Raw genomic sequence first — 15807 nt, forward strand, 5'->3', positions numbered from 1 at the left:
GGTGCGCGTCACCCTGCATACCCGCAGCAATTGGGAAGGAAAGGATGTCCTGGACCAGCGGGGCAATCCCACCAAGCTATTGAATGAGTGAGTAAGGGTCTACATGTACTTCATACTGGGGTTTCTACCTGCAGTACTTGGGGTGAGTTCTTCCCCTCCCACAGAGATATCCTTACACGCCCCTTCATACTCCGTTCCTCGTCTTCCTTGCTTGCCACTAACCTTCTCTGCTCAGCGACATATCCCATTCTTCCTTCTCTTTCCAGAAAAAAAAAGTCCCCATCCTTGACCGACAAGACGACTGGCTGCTGGCAAATAGAAACTGGCGACCGACGACCGAAAGCGTTTTTTTCTTTTACTCCAAGGAGGAATAACAGGATTACCGCCCTCTCGCCTTCTTTCTCCGTGTCATTTCACTTCTCGACGGGGTGGCAAATGTCGACCGCATTCCACTCCGAGCCTGCAAGACCCCTGTCCCCCTTCGTCTCAAGTCTCCCCTCTCTCGCCGACCGCACCATGTTTGCCTCGACCTCGACTTCAACTACCACTTCGGCTTCGACGTCCTCTGGTTCTGGTGCTGGTGCTGGATCCACTTCAACTACGACTCGACGTGCTACTACCGCGACTACTACCACCAATCAGACACCAATGATGACTTCGATGCCCCAAACTTCTGCTCATTCCATGCAACAGCCAACATCAGTCCTGTCTCAAACAATCTCTGGAATCTCTGCCACAGGAAGATCCTTGTCCTCCATGGTCTCCTCAGGACTACAGCAACCCCGTCACCATATCATGGAGCTGCTGCATGCCTTCGATGTCTCGGACTTTGCTTCTTCAGCGCGCAACACCCTGTCGACGACAAGCAGCATTGTTTTCTCGCCACTCACTGCTCAGGCTGTCAAGGGCGACCTCACAGGAATTGCTTCGCTGACTGGACTCTCTGGGATGGCCCCGCACTTGATGGCAACACAGTATCTGAGGAGAGCAACAGCCAATGCTCAGGCGCTTGCTCTCACGGGTTCACGCCAGGAGACTCCAGCACCTGCAGATCAACTGCTGGCAGAAGGCATTCCAGACCCAGTGGCAAGAGTGTCATTATTCCAGGGATTCAGAGCGACATATCCAGGACATCATTCACATTCAAAGAACGGAAAGAGGAACAAGAGTCAACACAGGAGGAGGAAAAACGGTTTTGGCGAAGGTACACAGACATTAAACATGGCTACGGAGGCAAAAGAAAATGCGTTTAGCTGCTGACAGGTTTATAATTAATTGGGTCGCTGCATAGTGGACGAGGACGATCCTAACAGAACATTCTCATCGTTGTTGAGCGAGCGAGAACGGACAATCAAGGAGCAGGTCAAATTGCAGAACCAGAAGGTAAGGAACCGCATATCTGCATGATATCACACATTTTGTTCTGGAACGAATGAAATGATTGGCATTCTAACCTATTGGCGGGGATAATTCTGCAGAATGTTATTCAAGCAGAGCTGGCACAGGTTGCGGCTTCAATCGAGACATTGGCTGCTCGACAAACCGATCTGGGATACAAGCTGCGTAAACTGACTGAACGCGAGGATGACCTTGCAGATACATGTGAGTGTGGAAACTGAAAAGGAAGATTATTCCTTTGTGCGTCGCAAAGTGCTAAGCAAAATATCCTTTTGTTCATAGTGGGCGAACTGAATGAAAAGTTGGCATCAGTTTCTGAAGGAGCAACAGCAACGACTCAGGATGGTGAACGTATGTCATTGTTCGGCAAATTGATGTTGCAATGTATGGCGCTTTGTGACCAACTATGTCTAAGAATTTATTTTTTTCGTCCTCAGCTCTTCAATTGGGATACAGAGAAGAGACCCGGGATTCTGGAACCTGCATGCACACGTTTTATGGACACGATGGAGTAATCACATCATTAGATCTGAATGGACCTTACGGAGCCCTGGTAACTGCATCAAAGGACAATACAACACGTGTCTGGGATCTGACAACATTCAAGTGTCTGGGTCAATTGCCTGGCCATGAAGACTATGTCGAATGTATGCAGCTCTTCCAGAACACGCTTGTGACAGGATCCAGGGACAAATCGATCAGGATTTGGGACCTTACAGATCTTACTCATGCCCAGGTCACCCGAGACGGCTCACCGACCCCATCGGACTCCAGCAGCCGTTCTGGCAAGATCAACGGAGGCTCTCCTGTATTTTCACCGGACGAGTATTCGAGGCCATCGATCGACACATTGACAACTCTTGATAACTGCTGGACGAGTACCTTGAATAGCCATACTGGACCCGTCACTTGCCTTTATTACGAAGATCAGAAACTGGTACTGTACTCGCGAACGCATCGGCTATATTGACATTAGGATATTCTCCTAAAGAACAGTGCACTAAATACTATGTGCTATCTATTTCAAACCGTATTGCTCACTATAGCTCTCGGGTTCGAACGACAAGACGATCAAGGAATGGGATATGACTACGGGACAATGTGTGCTGACAATGGATCTACTCTGGGCAATGGGAACTTCGAACTCGTGGGCAGATTGGATGGACTATGATCTCACGACCAACCGCTTCGTCGGTAGTCTGCAGTTTTGGCAATACGCGCTTTGCAGCGGCACCATTGATGGCGCACTCCGCATGTGGGATCGTAAGTGGAAAGGTTTTTTTACTTATGAGCGTCATGGCCAGGTGTAGTATGTTAAACATGCCACTAACTCTTTCTTGAATTTAGTTCGCTCGGGTCAATCGCACCGTACTCTGGTCGGTCACACCGGGCCTGTGACCTCGTTGCAGTTCGATGAGTACCATGTCGTGAGCGGAAGCATGGATAAGAGTGTTAGAGTGAGTCGTCGGTGCCTTTGCGATTGTGTTCTTAAGGAGATCATATGAAGCATGTGCTTTCTAATGACATAATTTACCAATCGTAGATCTGGGATCTGAGAACAGGAGGCATTCAGGAGATTTTGCAGTACGATGATCCTGTAAACAGTCTGCGGTTCGATCTGTCCAAGATAATTATCGGATCCGGAGAGAGCCTCAAGGTGAGTTGGCGAGCAATTGCTGTCTACGTGTTGTCGTAGCGATGACATGTCGGATCATTAACTAACAAAGATATTATTATTTGTGCCTGCAGATATACGATCGGGTTGCACAACAGCATTCGTATTACACGGGACATACGAATGTGGTTGAGTGTGTGCGGTTCAGTGATTCGGTTCTTGCCTCTGGAGGGCAGGATTCGACAGTGCGGCTATGGAGTCGGTGACGAACTCGTCTATGTACATTTACACCAATAAATCGAGTAAAAAGAAAAAGAAAAAAAGAGAGGGACTATATTCTAGGGCATAGACTTACCATGCATGGGATGCAGAAACACAGGGGTGAATTGTCCCAGCTCAACCCAGCCAACTTACCAACTACACACTTAATCATAAGAGGACACACCTGTCTTCTTTCTGTTCCCCTTGACTGGACAGTGGGACAAAAAAAAGTCGACTTTTTCCTTACTTGCTTCACCGCCTTTATTCTAATCCCACTTCAGATCATTCTTTTCACGCCATCACTCCTTCCTTCTTCGCCATCCATCCATCCATCCATCCATCCATCCATCCATCCATTCTTCCATCCCATTCCTCAAACAGCTATAACAAACACATTTCCCATTTCTTCTTCCCCCTTTATTTCGCTTTTTTTCTCTGTACCAGTGCCTGTGTTTACTCAACTTCTCTACGTAAAGCTGATTCCTTGATTGCCAAGAACGCCCTCGTACTCGCATACACAGGTTGCTGCTATGACAACACAACGAGCCTCCAACGAGCTGGAGAAGAACGGGTCCAGGTCCCTAGAGTCCTCCTCGAGTCCCTCAAACCCGACCGTAGCCACAGGAACCTTCGTCGCTAGTCGGTCGCCGTCCTCGTACTCACTCCGCTCCCGCTTATCTCCATCGACAAGACTACGTTACCGCCAGTTGGTACAGCCAATTACCCCCACAGAACTCGAAGCCATTCCTGAAACAGAGAGCAATGCTTCTCTTGCTGACAGGGTCTCTTCAGGAGGAATGCGCTATCCACGAGTGCATCTCTCGAGCGTCGATCTTGCAAAACCTCGTATCTATACCCGCCTACTGTACTTTTTTGAAGCGAGCAGCAGCTTTATCGACATCGCCATCAACAGCAACAAGAACAGCAACAGCACCAGCGCCAGTCAAGGATCCTTCTCGCCGATTTCGTCCTCATCGTCTTCGAGTGGATCGGCAGCGGGCGTCACATCTTTTCCAGTGCTCTCACCTACGGTCACTTCGCCACCAACTTCGAAAAGGAAGGCGGGCTTCAAATCCCGTCACCACTATCATTATCACCAGTCTCCGTTCATGGACCCTATGCTTCTGCAAGCGTCCTTGGCCTTGGTCCTCTCCGATTTCGTTCCCTTGGCAGGACGACTCTGCAACAGCGGCCAGGAATTCATCACTAGTTCCGTTCGACCCTACATCGAATGCAACGATCGAGGCGTTCTCTTTGCAGTGGCTGATACGACTGTGACCATGGAACAGATCCGTCAAGGCGACTATCAAGATGCAGTCCTGCCACCACATCTATTCCCTGTCGGACTCTACCCAGCCTCGCTTCGCGATCCTCCTCTGTTGAGCGTCCAGCTCACGTATACCCAGGACCACTCATTGATCATGGGCGTTGCCATGGATTCGGCCGCCATGGATGCGACTTCGCTGGTCTCATTTATGGATGCCTGGTCAAAGATTACTCAGGGAAAGGATTTTGCGCCGTATCCGATCTTGGATCGATCGTTTTTGGAAAAGCATGGCGAGGATCATGGACCCAATGGTGTCTATCGGCATCAACGTGTCAACAATTCGCCACCTCCACCGATCTTGTTCGACAACAGTTTGGATAACGAACTCGATAGAGGCCTTGGCGAGATGGACCTGCACGCGGAAAATGAAGATGATATCGACAGCGACGAGGAGGGCATTATTAGTGAGGATAAGGAGGACGGACCAGGGCGCAGCCTCAATCTTGAACAGGCACAGAGACAGATGCAATTGCTTCATGCGGGGTCAGATGAGGCTGCAGGGACTGTGCATTGTGGCGCAGCTGATATCCCAGTAGTGGTTGTGGATCATGCGGAGCAGCTCGAAGGACCTGCGGAGGATATTCCAGATCAGCTTGATAGGAGCCAAATCCTGGGGAGTGCGAGCGCAGAGACAGAGTCGGAAGGAGGGAACCTCCACCTTTTCCATTTTACGGCAGGGCAACTGGAGCGGATCAAGAAGCTGGCATCAGAGCAGAACATCGCAGCAGCAGCCTGTGCGGCGGATGATAAGGAGATCAGTGACAAGTGGGTGTCTACGGGTGACTCGTTGATTGCTTACCTGTGGAAGATGTCGACGATCGCGCGAAGGATGGAGCCGGATTGCAAGCTGATGTGTGGAGTTGTCATGGATATACGGAACCGACTGAAGCCCGCTATTCCTGAAGGATTTATCGGCAATGCAATCTTGTAAGTCCTTTATGTCATCATCGATAAAGCTCTTTTCCTAAGAGGATTGCCTTACTTCAACTCACTAATCATCCATGATTCAATGATTGGTTGCATAGGTCGATATTTGTTCAGATGCCGGTGCATTCGCTGCTGACGACACCCCTGTCGCTTCCATCGCGATTGCTGCGAGACGAACTTTTGTTGCAGACGCCTGAGCAGATTCGGTCATCTATTAGCTGGATTCAGAAGCAAGAGTACCCACATTTGATTGAGGCGGATAGCAACAATCCATTCGGAGACGATTTCATGGTATGGTCGTTCCGCAAGCTGAGCATGTACTCACCTGACTTTGGACAGGGATGTCCTACGAAGGTCCGAATTGGTCAAGGTGGATTTGGAGGAGGCGAGGGTATGTGCATTATCATGGATAGCGCGCCTTCATATAGTGGGGCGAGTGGTGTTGGTAGCAGCAGCGGCTCGGCGGGTGTTGGTGAGGCAGGTGTGGATGTGTACCTTGGACTGCAGGGCGAACATCTGCAGGACTTTGAGAAGGTCCATCGAGGGTTTATGGAGAGTCTTCTAGAGAATGGCGGTGGATGGGAGGTAGTATAGATGTTATTGCCAAGAAGAGGTTTTTTCTTGGCCTAAACATCAGTGATAAACCATACGTCTCCTTCATGTTCTACACCATATATATCCATGTCCATGTCCATGTCCTTTTCCTAAACAAGGACCAGTGGATCGACTCCAAGTATGAAGGGTCCCTTTGCTGTGCACATGTAATACAGTCACAACTTTGCGCTTATTGACTTATTGACTTATTGACAAAACCTGTTGCCACAATACTTCCTCTCTTTCCAATTGCAATTGCCTACTTCTACTCCTGCTCCGCCATGACCATCACCATCATCCGCCAGGCACCTTCGGCAACCGAAGCACATATCCGCTACACTCAGGAAAATGTTACACTCCATGTCACGCCCGTGTCGACACTGATCCAGCACCCTGGCACACTCTTTATCGCTGACGAGTAAGTTTTTTAACTGTATTTTCTCAGCTGAAAAGAATAAGGTGTGCGTGTGTTCTGTGCAAGCTCTATGAATCATTGATTACATTTCTTTTAAAAAATTAGGTGTTTGTATTACTTCTCGACGGCGTCGAATGCAGGTTTCGCGATCCCCTATCCGTCGATCATTATCCATGCGATCGCGCGCGAATCGCATGTTGGACCGAGTATCTATTGTCAACTCGAAGGTTCTTTGGCCTCATCTGAGCCCGCGAAGACGAACGTGGCGAACGGGCATTCCAGTAATGGTACCAGCGCTGAGAAAGAAGAGGAGGAGGAGGATGAGGAGGAAGATGCGGTTTTGGAATTGAGTTTCGTACCCGCCGACGTGTCATCCTGTAAGTTATTTTTCACATCAGGGAAACCAAAAAAACAACTGCCAAATATCATCGCTTTGCTAATTTTTTTTTCTTCGTTTGTCATTCGTGGAATGGAATGGTGGTACTGTAGTGGACACAATTTACGAGAACCTATCTTATTGCGCCTCGCTCCACCAGGATGAAGAAGCCGACGATGATTATCTCATGGACGAAGACGCTCTATACGAAGACGACGAAAACGATCATGACGGACTCTTTGCGGACGCCGATATCCAGGGCGGCTACATCCCCAAATCCTCCAGTACCACTGCTATTGGCGTCGTCGCCCCGCCTTCTTCTTCATCAGTATCTTCGTCATCAATGGCAGCGGGAGTGGCAGCAGAACAGGAAGAGATTGAGCAGGTACCAGCGATCGATCTGCAGAGCGGCGAATGGTACACGGGTAACCCCGAGACGGACGCAAAGTTCGAGTTGAGCGAGCAGGGTCAGGTAACTCTTCACCACTGGCAGCAGAATCAAAGTCAGGAACAGACACAGACGCAAGGAAAACGGGGACGGCAGGATCTGGGTGTAGAAGCGCAGCCAGAGGATCAGGATATGGCGACAGCAGGAACAGCAGTTGAGGCGGATGGTGCGCAGGAACCGCAGCAGGAATATACAGAAGAGCAGGTTCAGGAGGCGCGCTCGAAAATGTGGCGCGCTTACTAGAGCACCACGATACCATACACCCATGGCATTCCATCGCCGACAACGTGGTTGTTATCCAACCTCAAAAGCAACAAAGCATCATTAAAGCAACAACCTATTTTTATTTATTTTTGTCTTTGGATCGGTTCTTGAATGCTTCTTTATGCGTGCTCACTGTGCCCTTCCTTTTTTCGTTTGATCTACAACTTTTGCACCTCCTGACACATTTTTTGACAGGCTGCGCTGGCACGGATGGAGAATCTGGTGCAGGATCCGTATGGACTTGCTCCCAAGCCGGAAAACGACGACACACACGAGGATGCAGACGAGGAAGACAAGGATGTGTAGTCGATGATATAGTTGAATTTAAAATACACTTTTCAATCTCTCAAGAGAAAGATTGGCATAACGGACACAGAATGTTCGTTTTTAATTCAGATCTGGCATGAGATACATGTTTGGACTAAGAGTCCGAGAAGTCGACAAGATCGCCTTCTTCCTCTAAAGGAAGCGTCCCTACTGACTTGATTTGATGCAGCAATGCCTGTTTCTGGATTTGGAGCGATTCAAGCTATAGGTTGATGTAAGCGAAGAAAAATGAAATAGTAAAGAGAGCGTTAGTTCTGGGACAATAACATAATTGAACATATAGATGTGTCAGTCTTTCTTACCAGGGATAGGTTGTACTGCTGGCGGTCGACAAGCATCTGTAGCGTGGGTCCGACCAGATTGTCGACAAGACTTGACAATGATTGAACATACACGCCAGAGTTCCTGATCAATGTCATCCGGTCCGGTAGCGACATTGTCTTTTGATTGATATACCTATACAATTTCATCCACCGAGATGTAGTATCAGTATCGACGTCAACAACCCCTTATGCGGACCAAATTGTTGCGCCCTTACTTTGTGCTCAACTCCTCTGCAGGGATATCATCCATCGATCCACGGTCATTCTTGCTCCTCTTCGCCACCGAGAAATGCTCCTCCACTTCACTCTCAGACGTTGGCGACATGATCGTGTCACCCTCCCGATCCTTTTGGCCTTGGGACGATGACGAGAATGAGAATGCTTTTGTAGACGGCAATGAAAACAGCCGACGCTTCTCTTCTCTTCCGCCTGAACCCTTTCCACTGTTCGAGCTATTGGGTCGCTCGGGCGGCGATACTGCATGGCTGGTAAAGAATGGAGAGTCGTGCGGTGCTGGAGTCGACATGGGTATAGATTTGTAGAATGATTGGCGCTGCTCGTCGAATATGCGCTCAGGAATTTCGAGAAGTTTGGGTAGTGTGAGAGAATCTAGCGGATTTTCGTTCAGCACGCTGAATGGTAGTTTGATATGCTGGCAGCTACACAAACAAAGAAACAGAAGCTTGGCTTAGTTGATGATGATATCGTATTCTTTCGTGCGGCGCACTTCCATCCATGCTGAATGCTTACGAGGCGCCGTCTGATGGCCTAGACTGGAAACATGTCACTTGGATCTTGTTGGACTAAGAGAGACGAGTTACAGACCATGATCAGTACGAGGTGCCAAAACTGACATTGCCTTTCAAGTGTAGCCCTTCAGAATGAAGTTCAACAGTATATTACAAGCTCGCTGTCGGTGCTGAAGCACGATACGATCATGCCGATGAACCTCTGGTCCATGAGTTGCTGCGACAGCTGTGTGCGAAGATCTGATGTATTCGTCAGAGAAAGTAGCACGCCATGTCAGTATGCAGTCCTCTCCATGCAATTCTATATTACGCGCGTGAATCCAAATGAGCTGATCTTACCAACGTGCGATGGGAACACGGTGATATGAGGATGGCTATGGTACTATGGGCGTCAAAATAGAACCACAGATCGATGAGAACCATGGCCGAGGCTACATTTCAGTGTCGTCAAAAAGTCATTCCCATATTGCGAAGCATGTCCCGCGAATCCGTACCCATCCAATAACGCGTGTAGTCTTTCCGGTTGCCTTTGTAATTTCCTATTCGATCGGTATAAGGGAATGAGGTATAAGTCTCGGCACTGTGCATCCTCGAAGAGGGTTTTGACCAAGAAAAAGCCCCATCCGCAGAAGTCGACGGTTGGACGAATTTGTACCTCTGCCTCAATAGCCGCCATAGTCAATTGCTCAGGTCCAATCTCGACACGGTCCTTGCGTTTTTCTGACCGGGTGAGCAACGAGACGCCATCAACGCGTGCGATTTCCGTCGCACCCTCTTTCTATTAAATGAGCGAAGAGTTGCGACATATATCCAAAGCGCTGTTTAGCTTATTTGCAGTTGCCTGGTCTCCAGTGATGATATGGTGTCTTTTAGTGAATAACGTACGATCCAGTCGCCCATAAGCATTCCCATGATCTCTTCCTATTCAAAAGCAAGGTCATTGCATTAGTGTTTCTGGGGCGGTCCATTCCTTCAAGGACGCGGCGGTTGATGGCAAGCGAACATGGAATATGAACGGGAAACCTTACTTTTTCGGTGGACAGAGCGTGAGCGAGCAGGATGTGGAGGACGTTGGACTGGACCAGCACTCTGGAGAGGGAGGAGGACCGTGACATGTTGTCTGGGTGGAATGGGTTGGTCGTGGGGATGTAGGATGCCATTGGTGAGAGGGATGGAGTTACTGAAAAGGTTAAAAGACAAAGCAAGCTGGGCTTTTGTCCCACCCACACCAAACATGGCTGTCACATCAGATCGACTTTTGCAGGTTGTTCGCCCCCAAGGGGAGTATACTCTCTTCCACCTTCAACTCCAATCCTCAGCTCCATTCCAGTTGATCAGACCATGTCTCGTACTGCATTCCGTCCTTGCATCGACCTGCACTCGGGTCAGGTCAAGCAGATCGTTGGCGGGTCCCTCAACGACAAGGACCAGTCGCAGCTCAAGACCAACTTCGTCTCCAAGTACACCTACATCTTTCCTCACGCCTATTCCAAAAAATAATTCTCCGAGCTATGGTCGTATGAAAGCTCTGACATTTTTCTTTCAATTGACAATCCTATGTTGCAGTGAACCGCCTAGTTACTACGCTCAACTGTACAAGGATAACAATCTGATAGGTGCACATGTCATCAAACTGGGACCAGGAAATGATGAGGCTGCAAAGGAATGCCTTCGCACCTGGCCAGGTGCGACAAAGATTCTTTTCACTTATCAGTTGGACGTGGAGTGTGGGATCTGATTGAGTCACCCATTAACCTTATCACATTCAACCACTCAAAAAAAAAAAAAAAAAAAAAAAAAACAATCGCCTTTAGACGGTCTCCAACTCGGTGGTGGGATCACATTAGACAATGCTCAATCATGGGTTGAAGCCGGAGCAGCCAAGGTATTACTTAATATAACACGACGATGGATAAAAGCATTCCATTGTTTGATCACGACCTCCGGTCAGATCAAAGTTATCTGATTCTTTCAAACACATTTTTTTTTCTAGGTGATTGTCACTTCATATCTGTTTCCGGGCGGCAAGTTCTCGCTCGAACGGTTACAGGCCCTTTCTAAGGCCGTGGGAAAGGACAGGCTCGTCGTCGATGTCAGCTGCAGGAAGCGTGATAACGAGTGGATTGTCGCCATGGACAAATGGCAAACCATGACGGATATGAAGGTGAATAAGGAGTCCTTAGACATCTTGGCTGATCATTGCTCCGAGTTCTTGGTCCATGCCGCTGACGTTGAGGGGCTCTGTAAAGGAATCGATCAGGATCTTGTCAAAGGTGAGATGTCCTTGTGTCTTTTCCTTTTTTTTTTTCCCGCAGTGCAATGCTATTTGTTGTTGATTTTTGAACATCTTACTGGGCTTCATGCAGCGCTGGGCGAGTGGACGACGATTCCTACGACATATGCAGGTGGCGCAAATGCTCTGAGCGATCTGGAGCTAGTGAACCGGCTCTCTCATGGCAAGGTTGACCTGACCTACGGAAGTGCATTGGATGTCTTTGGCGGAAAGACTGTCAAGTTCGAAGAATGTGTTGCATGGAACGAGGCCATAATTTGAACAGTTCGACATAGTCTATTGCTGTGTATAATATAAACTTGCTATTTGAGGCACTTTTTTTTTTTTACGAGTAAACATGGAAGAGCTGGATGTTTGGATCCGAGGATACTTCGAACTTAACCCTGCCCTGAGGCCCTGCCGCGATGTCCATGAATTCTCCATCGATGCAAAGACGTCCATTTTTGGGCGTTTCCAGTTCCACAATCTTGGCCTTGTAGTATTCGACCTTCTCGTGCTGCACATGCTGTCCGTCGTTGATGATACCCTCCAAGACCTGGAGTATAGCACTGCGACCCACATTCTGTACTGCCAACACATCCAGCCATCCGTCTGAGGTCTTGGCCAAGGGCGTCGGTTTGAACCCTGGCTCGAGAGAGGCCTGCTTGGAAAACATGAGGTACGTAAACGGTCCCGAGAGTGTGAACGAAGGGCTGTTGCTGGAGGCATTCGGGACCTCCTCCGTATCACTCTCGACCGTCGCGACCAGTTTCTGCAGGGGGCGATCATATCTCTGAACAGGTCCATAGAAATCCAACCGTGCTTCGTATTGCTTCAATAGGAAGATGTTCTTGAGGGCCGCGATCTTGAACCGCAGATTACCAAGGCCTCTGTATCCTTCTGCATCATGGACGGTTGCGCAGTGAAGCCCAAAGCTGTTGACCACGACTGTGTACACATGCGTTTTCCATCCATTTGCCGCCGCTGGTTGGTCATTTGATTCTTGTGGCCGAGTAGAAACCTTGACGACCCGCAATGGAATGACCGCCCCTGCCTGGAACCGTTCAATAGCTTCCTGAACGGTCGTCACGCCGAGGCTTGTAGCAATAGCGTTTCCGGTACCAGTAGGAACGACAGAGAGCTCGATTTTCGGCCGGAAACCGTCCGAGACAAAGGAAGAGCCTTTCAGACCTTCAAGGATGCCATTGACGGTCTCGTGAACTGTTCCATCACCACCCATGACCATGACTCGAAGCGTTGCGCTCGTGGGATGCACGGGCTGCGGTCCTCCCCTGTTGCTGGCTGTCGTTACTAGAGACTGACAGAGATCGGCGAGGATTTGTTGGATATTGTCTTTGAAGTAGGTTTGGGCGAAGCCGCGGGCTGAGGTCTCGATGAGACGAACGGCCGTGCCTGAGTTATCGATTGCCGGTTGAACGGTCTTTGCAAAGATTTTCTGGCCCTGTTTCAGTCCTGCGCTCGGGTTCAGGACGACGAGGAGCGGGAACTTGTCTGAGGTTGGAAGGATGCCCATGGCTGTAGAATCGGAATGAGCTCTGGTGAATGGAAAAGGTTGGTGAATGACGATGCTGATGAGCAACGCGGAGACCATTCAAAAAAAAAATTAATTGAGTTTTTTTTATAAATGACGCGGTATATCCATGCACGTAGCGGACATGTCCAGACACAATAGTCTTTACTCTTGTCCAGCGCAGCTGCAATATTCCAATCCTTGTAGCGATCATCCTATTCGATCACAATTCACATGGAGCAATCTTTACCTTTTTCCAAGGCCATAGGAGGACAGCCATTCAAATGCCAGTAGCACCGTGGGGTAACCCGCTGGGAAAGGTGCGTCTTCTTTCACACGTTTTCAGGAACCGTGTGAACAGCCCACCACCCCTGACAAAACGCTTGCTGTGCGCAACAGGGCAGCAGCACTTTACACAAGGGGATGGCGGCATTGGTTCATCAGAGGAATACGCTAGTTTTAACGAGTCCGACGATAAGGACCCACGTTGGGACCTGCAGAATACGAAGCTATTCTCAACTGGCTGGGGGACGGTGACAATTTGTCCACGTTGTCCAGCAAGGTGCTGTTGGATGTAGCTGGTCGAGGGCGATTTATCTAGTTTATACGTTAAACATACAGCCTTATTTATTGAATTAGAAAACATATATCGTTGGGATTGCAGCTTGTTTATGATAGGCGCCCGATGGCGAAGTGTACACGGCGCTACCCATCTCAGCTATACCAAAGCAGTAGCTCCTTCCTCCGAACTCCTCCTCTAGGTCCAGATCAAAGAGGCCTCGTATAAGCTCATATATTGCTATAATAAATCGTCTTTATTTCATCGAAATGAGATATATAGAGGAGAGGGTATTTACACTTTCTAAACAAATTGTTATGTACAAACCGAAGCTTCTTTGATTTTGACGCGTCCAAGACGCGCTCTTTTTTTCTTTTTTTCTTAGAGATCCTGAAGAAGGGGCTTCCAGGTACCGTTCACAAAAACGTCGCTCGGATCTTGGAGTTTGCGAATGTGGTTGAATCGAACCAGGCGGTCTCCGTACTCGCGGCGCAAGTATGGGACAATGTTCGGAACACTCTCCCACATCTTTGGCCAGTGAGGTCTATTTGATAGAAAAAGAGGAGGATTGGTCAGTTTCACTCATACGCTAACGAAATAATAAAAGGAGACCATTGCAGGCCGCAAGGACATACTTGGCGTTGTATTTCTCGATCCAATCAGTGACAATGCCTGCAGAATACTCCTCAAATCCAGGAGTACCCGAGGCAGCTATGACATTGATCATGCAGTAGATGGCCTCGGGATCCTCGTCGTACAGGGGCGACAGCAACTTGTTCGACGACTTGATCATGCGCATTTCAAGCGCTGTGCCCATACGCTCCGGCATACTTGTTGTGAATACCCAGTTCTGAAAAATAAAAAAATAAAAAATAAAATAAAAAAAAGCACGAAAGCCTGTTAGGAAAACAACTAACGAACTAAAAGGTCAATATCAAATGGAAGCTCTTGTATGCAAATACGGGTACATACCTTAGCAATAAGCTCCTTCCAGCACTCGACAACGTTCTTAAAGTCCATATCAGCCTTAAACGCCACACCGGCATCCAACACCGTCGTCACTTCATCTCCAAGCTGGAAATGCAACGCCTCTGGGATCTCGAGCACCCTTTCGCCCACATGAAGCATCGAGAAGAATGGGTTATCGACCGTAGGCGGCTGGTCCTTGTAAGGATCCACAGGCTCGGCCGGCGCGGTCGTACGTTCCCATTCCTTGATCCAAATCGCATCATTCTGGTCAGGTTTCATGAAATGCTTGAAGGGCCAGTACAAGAACTCGGTCGAATCGTTCTTGAGGATCATGGCCTTCACACGAAGACCGGCATCGGGCCCCTCAAAGACGGACTCCAAGGTGGGGTACGAATCTCGGACAAGGAGACGGGTATGCATGACCTCGACTCGGAGCGTGGCCGTGTAGATGATGCCCAGGAGACCGAGGTTCAGGCATGCGGCTGAGAAGGCCTCGGGATCTTTTTGCTCAGAGTAGGTAACAAGCTCGTTGTTGGCATTGAGGATGGTCATCTCGGAGATCATGTCCGACATCGTGCGCGAGTTGAGGGACACTCCGTGCTACACGAGTATGCGTTAATATCAGTTGTTAGTATTGTGCTCTTCCAATCAACATACAGTAAGGCGATACGTGTTATCACTCACGCAACCCATGCTGAGGACACCTCCGTAGCGCACCTATCCAAGGTAAAAGTCGTAGAAAAAAAAAGTTAGCGAATTTTGCATTAAAACAGTTCATTTATGTGCGTCCCATGAGATCGGACTCAATATCTTGCACATACACCAATCCTCAGTTCAAAATCCTTTATCATTTTCACACTTACAGTCGACGGGACAACGTTCGAAGGCAACGCCAAAGGAGGGTTATGCTGCCTAAGGGCCTGGTCTAGTTCCGCAACCGTAACTCCACTCTCGATCGTTACCGTCCATCCCTCTTGCCCTTCCTTGGGTGAATAGATCTTGTTCAGGTTGTGATTCAAGACCAAGTAGTCGCTCGTGGCGGAGCTGCTACACCAGGAGTGACCCGTGCCGGCGCAGCGAATCTTCTTGTCGTTGTTCTTGGCCTCGCGGACAATCACCATGAGATCCTTCAGGCTGTGCGGGTAGAATGTTGCCTCGGGCTGGCTGGAGAGGTTCTGACCCCAGTTCGACCAGGCATCAGCTGAGAAGGAGACACCATCGATGATCGCGACTGGAGATCCCACAAAGCCCTTGGTTTCCAGGCGATCGGCGGGGGCCTCGTTCTGGGCAGACTCAAGCTTGATCATAGCGTAAAAAAGGGAGGGCTGGGGTAAAGAGTGGGAAGAGTACGAAGGTCGGCTTAAGGGAGTAATTTTGGTGGGGAGTGAGGTGAAAGGGGGATAAGGAACAGTTATAGAAAGAAGAGACAGAAGAGCAAGCATGGAGGCTGGC

At 49.0% G+C, this 15807-nt stretch overlaps 8 protein-coding genes across 8 annotated transcripts; 5 read left to right on the forward strand and 3 right to left on the reverse strand.

Moving 5' to 3' along the window:
- Positions 1 to 105: 105 nt before the first annotated feature.
- Positions 106 to 1563, forward strand: BC939DRAFT_204735 (uncharacterized protein). The gene is made up of 3 exons (XM_051550653.1): positions 106 to 142; positions 236 to 1204; positions 1292 to 1563. Exons 2-3 carry the CDS (start codon positions 436 to 438, stop codon positions 1405 to 1407), a joined length of 885 nt encoding a protein of 294 aa, XP_051410899.1. The 5' UTR covers positions 106 to 142; positions 236 to 435; the 3' UTR covers positions 1408 to 1563.
- Positions 1564 to 1647: 84 nt separating this feature from the next.
- Positions 1648 to 3358, forward strand: BC939DRAFT_204728 (WD40-repeat-containing domain protein). The gene is made up of 6 exons (XM_051550652.1): positions 1648 to 1749; positions 1836 to 2335; positions 2445 to 2661; positions 2746 to 2855; positions 2942 to 3055; positions 3148 to 3358. The coding sequence occupies exons 2-6, from the start codon at positions 1883 to 1885 to the stop codon at positions 3277 to 3279; spliced, it is 1026 nt and encodes a 341-aa protein (XP_051410900.1). The 5' UTR covers positions 1648 to 1749; positions 1836 to 1882; the 3' UTR covers positions 3280 to 3358.
- A 181-nt stretch (positions 3359 to 3539) lies between these two features.
- On the forward strand, positions 3540 to 6200 carry BC939DRAFT_455470 (transferase family-domain-containing protein). Its single transcript, XM_051556199.1, has 2 exons — positions 3540 to 5528; positions 5627 to 6200. The coding sequence occupies exons 1-2, from the start codon at positions 3805 to 3807 to the stop codon at positions 6120 to 6122; spliced, it is 2220 nt and encodes a 739-aa protein (XP_051410901.1). The 5' UTR covers positions 3540 to 3804; the 3' UTR covers positions 6123 to 6200.
- A 160-nt stretch (positions 6201 to 6360) lies between these two features.
- Positions 6361 to 7697, forward strand: BC939DRAFT_455472 (regulator of volume decrease after cellular swelling-domain-containing protein). Its single transcript, XM_051556200.1, has 3 exons — positions 6361 to 6540; positions 6643 to 6914; positions 7027 to 7697. The coding sequence occupies exons 1-3, from the start codon at positions 6404 to 6406 to the stop codon at positions 7602 to 7604; spliced, it is 987 nt and encodes a 328-aa protein (XP_051410902.1). The 5' UTR covers positions 6361 to 6403; the 3' UTR covers positions 7605 to 7697.
- On the reverse strand, positions 7698 to 10212 carry BC939DRAFT_455474 (JAB1/Mov34/MPN/PAD-1 ubiquitin protease-domain-containing protein). The gene is made up of 10 exons (XM_051556201.1): positions 10053 to 10212; positions 9910 to 9945; positions 9680 to 9802; positions 9519 to 9563; positions 9364 to 9406; positions 9179 to 9264; positions 9026 to 9078; positions 8491 to 8934; positions 8255 to 8408; positions 7698 to 8154 (listed from the first exon to the last, which is right to left on the reverse strand). Exons 1-10 carry the CDS (start codon positions 10182 to 10184, stop codon positions 8047 to 8049), a joined length of 1224 nt encoding a protein of 407 aa, XP_051410903.1. The 5' UTR covers positions 10185 to 10212; the 3' UTR covers positions 7698 to 8046.
- A 91-nt stretch (positions 10213 to 10303) lies between these two features.
- Positions 10304 to 11610, forward strand: BC939DRAFT_204814 (Phosphoribosylformimino-5-aminoimidazole carboxamide ribotide isomerase). The gene is made up of 5 exons (XM_051550654.1): positions 10304 to 10484; positions 10591 to 10709; positions 10839 to 10909; positions 11018 to 11297; positions 11391 to 11610. Exons 1-5 carry the CDS (start codon positions 10366 to 10368, stop codon positions 11576 to 11578), a joined length of 777 nt encoding a protein of 258 aa, XP_051410904.1. The 5' UTR covers positions 10304 to 10365; the 3' UTR covers positions 11579 to 11610.
- Positions 11611 to 13242, reverse strand: BC939DRAFT_204831 (ATP-NAD kinase-like domain-containing protein). The gene is made up of 2 exons (XM_051550655.1): positions 13078 to 13242; positions 11611 to 12885 (listed from the first exon to the last, which is right to left on the reverse strand). Exon 2 carries the CDS (start codon positions 12828 to 12830, stop codon positions 11643 to 11645), a length of 1188 nt encoding a protein of 395 aa, XP_051410905.1. The 5' UTR covers positions 12831 to 12885; positions 13078 to 13242; the 3' UTR covers positions 11611 to 11642.
- A 525-nt stretch (positions 13243 to 13767) lies between these two features.
- Positions 13768 to 15662, reverse strand: BC939DRAFT_478258 (uncharacterized protein; the record flags this gene model as incomplete). The annotated part of the gene is made up of 5 exons (XM_051558747.1): positions 13768 to 13930; positions 14022 to 14236; positions 14359 to 14955; positions 15040 to 15072; positions 15219 to 15662. 5 exons carry the CDS (start codon positions 15660 to 15662, stop codon positions 13768 to 13770), a joined length of 1452 nt encoding a protein of 483 aa, XP_051410906.1.
- Between the last annotated feature and the right edge of the window lie 145 nt (positions 15663 to 15807).

The sequence above is a fragment of the Gamsiella multidivaricata genome (genome assembly GCF_025024155.1).
Source record: "Gamsiella multidivaricata strain RSA 2152 chromosome Unknown BC939scaffold_44, whole genome shotgun sequence".
Taxonomy (NCBI): domain Eukaryota; kingdom Fungi; phylum Mortierellomycota; class Mortierellomycetes; order Mortierellales; family Mortierellaceae; genus Gamsiella; species Gamsiella multidivaricata.

Bases quoted from the DNA above. Each gene is read 5' to 3' on its own strand.
- BC939DRAFT_204728 (XM_051550652.1), top strand. From the start codon at position 1,883: ATGCACACGTTTTATGGACACGATGGAGTAATCACATCATTAGATCTG. The intron at 2,336-2,444 runs GTACTGTACTCG...TGCTCACTATAG, and splicing joins ATTACGAAGATCAGAAACTG to CTCTCGGGTTCGAACGACAA. The intron at 2,856-2,941 runs GTGAGTCGTCGG...TACCAATCGTAG, and splicing joins GCATGGATAAGAGTGTTAGA to ATCTGGGATCTGAGAACAGG.
- BC939DRAFT_204831 (XM_051550655.1), bottom strand. From the start codon at position 12,830: ATGGGCATCCTTCCAACCTCAGACAAGTTCCCGCTCCTCGTCGTCCTG.
- BC939DRAFT_455472 (XM_051556200.1), top strand. From the start codon at position 6,404: ATGACCATCACCATCATCCGCCAGGCACCTTCGGCAACCGAAGCACAT. The intron at 6,541-6,642 runs GTAAGTTTTTTA...TTAAAAAATTAG, and splicing joins ACACTCTTTATCGCTGACGA to GTGTTTGTATTACTTCTCGA. The intron at 6,915-7,026 runs GTAAGTTATTTT...GTGGTACTGTAG, and splicing joins ACCCGCCGACGTGTCATCCT to TGGACACAATTTACGAGAAC.
- BC939DRAFT_455474 (XM_051556201.1), bottom strand. From the start codon at position 10,184: ATGGCATCCTACATCCCCACGACCAACCCATTCCACCCAGACAACATG. The intron at 9,564-9,679 runs GTACAAATTCGT...CCGATCGAATAG, and splicing joins TGGCGGCTATTGAGGCAGAG to GAAATTACAAAGGCAACCGG. The intron at 9,079-9,178 runs GTAATATACTGT...CGTCTCTCTTAG, and splicing joins TCAGCACCGACAGCGAGCTT to TCCAACAAGATCCAAGTGAC.
- BC939DRAFT_204814 (XM_051550654.1), top strand. From the start codon at position 10,366: ATGTCTCGTACTGCATTCCGTCCTTGCATCGACCTGCACTCGGGTCAG. The intron at 10,485-10,590 runs GTACACCTACAT...CCTATGTTGCAG, and splicing joins AAGACCAACTTCGTCTCCAA to TGAACCGCCTAGTTACTACG. The intron at 10,910-11,017 runs GTATTACTTAAT...TTTTTTTTCTAG, and splicing joins TTGAAGCCGGAGCAGCCAAG to GTGATTGTCACTTCATATCT.
- BC939DRAFT_455470 (XM_051556199.1), top strand. From the start codon at position 3,805: ATGACAACACAACGAGCCTCCAACGAGCTGGAGAAGAACGGGTCCAGG. The intron at 5,529-5,626 runs GTAAGTCCTTTA...TTGGTTGCATAG, and splicing joins TTTATCGGCAATGCAATCTT to GTCGATATTTGTTCAGATGC.
- BC939DRAFT_204735 (XM_051550653.1), top strand. From the start codon at position 436: ATGTCGACCGCATTCCACTCCGAGCCTGCAAGACCCCTGTCCCCCTTC. The intron at 1,205-1,291 runs GTACACAGACAT...GTCGCTGCATAG, and splicing joins GAAAAACGGTTTTGGCGAAG to TGGACGAGGACGATCCTAAC.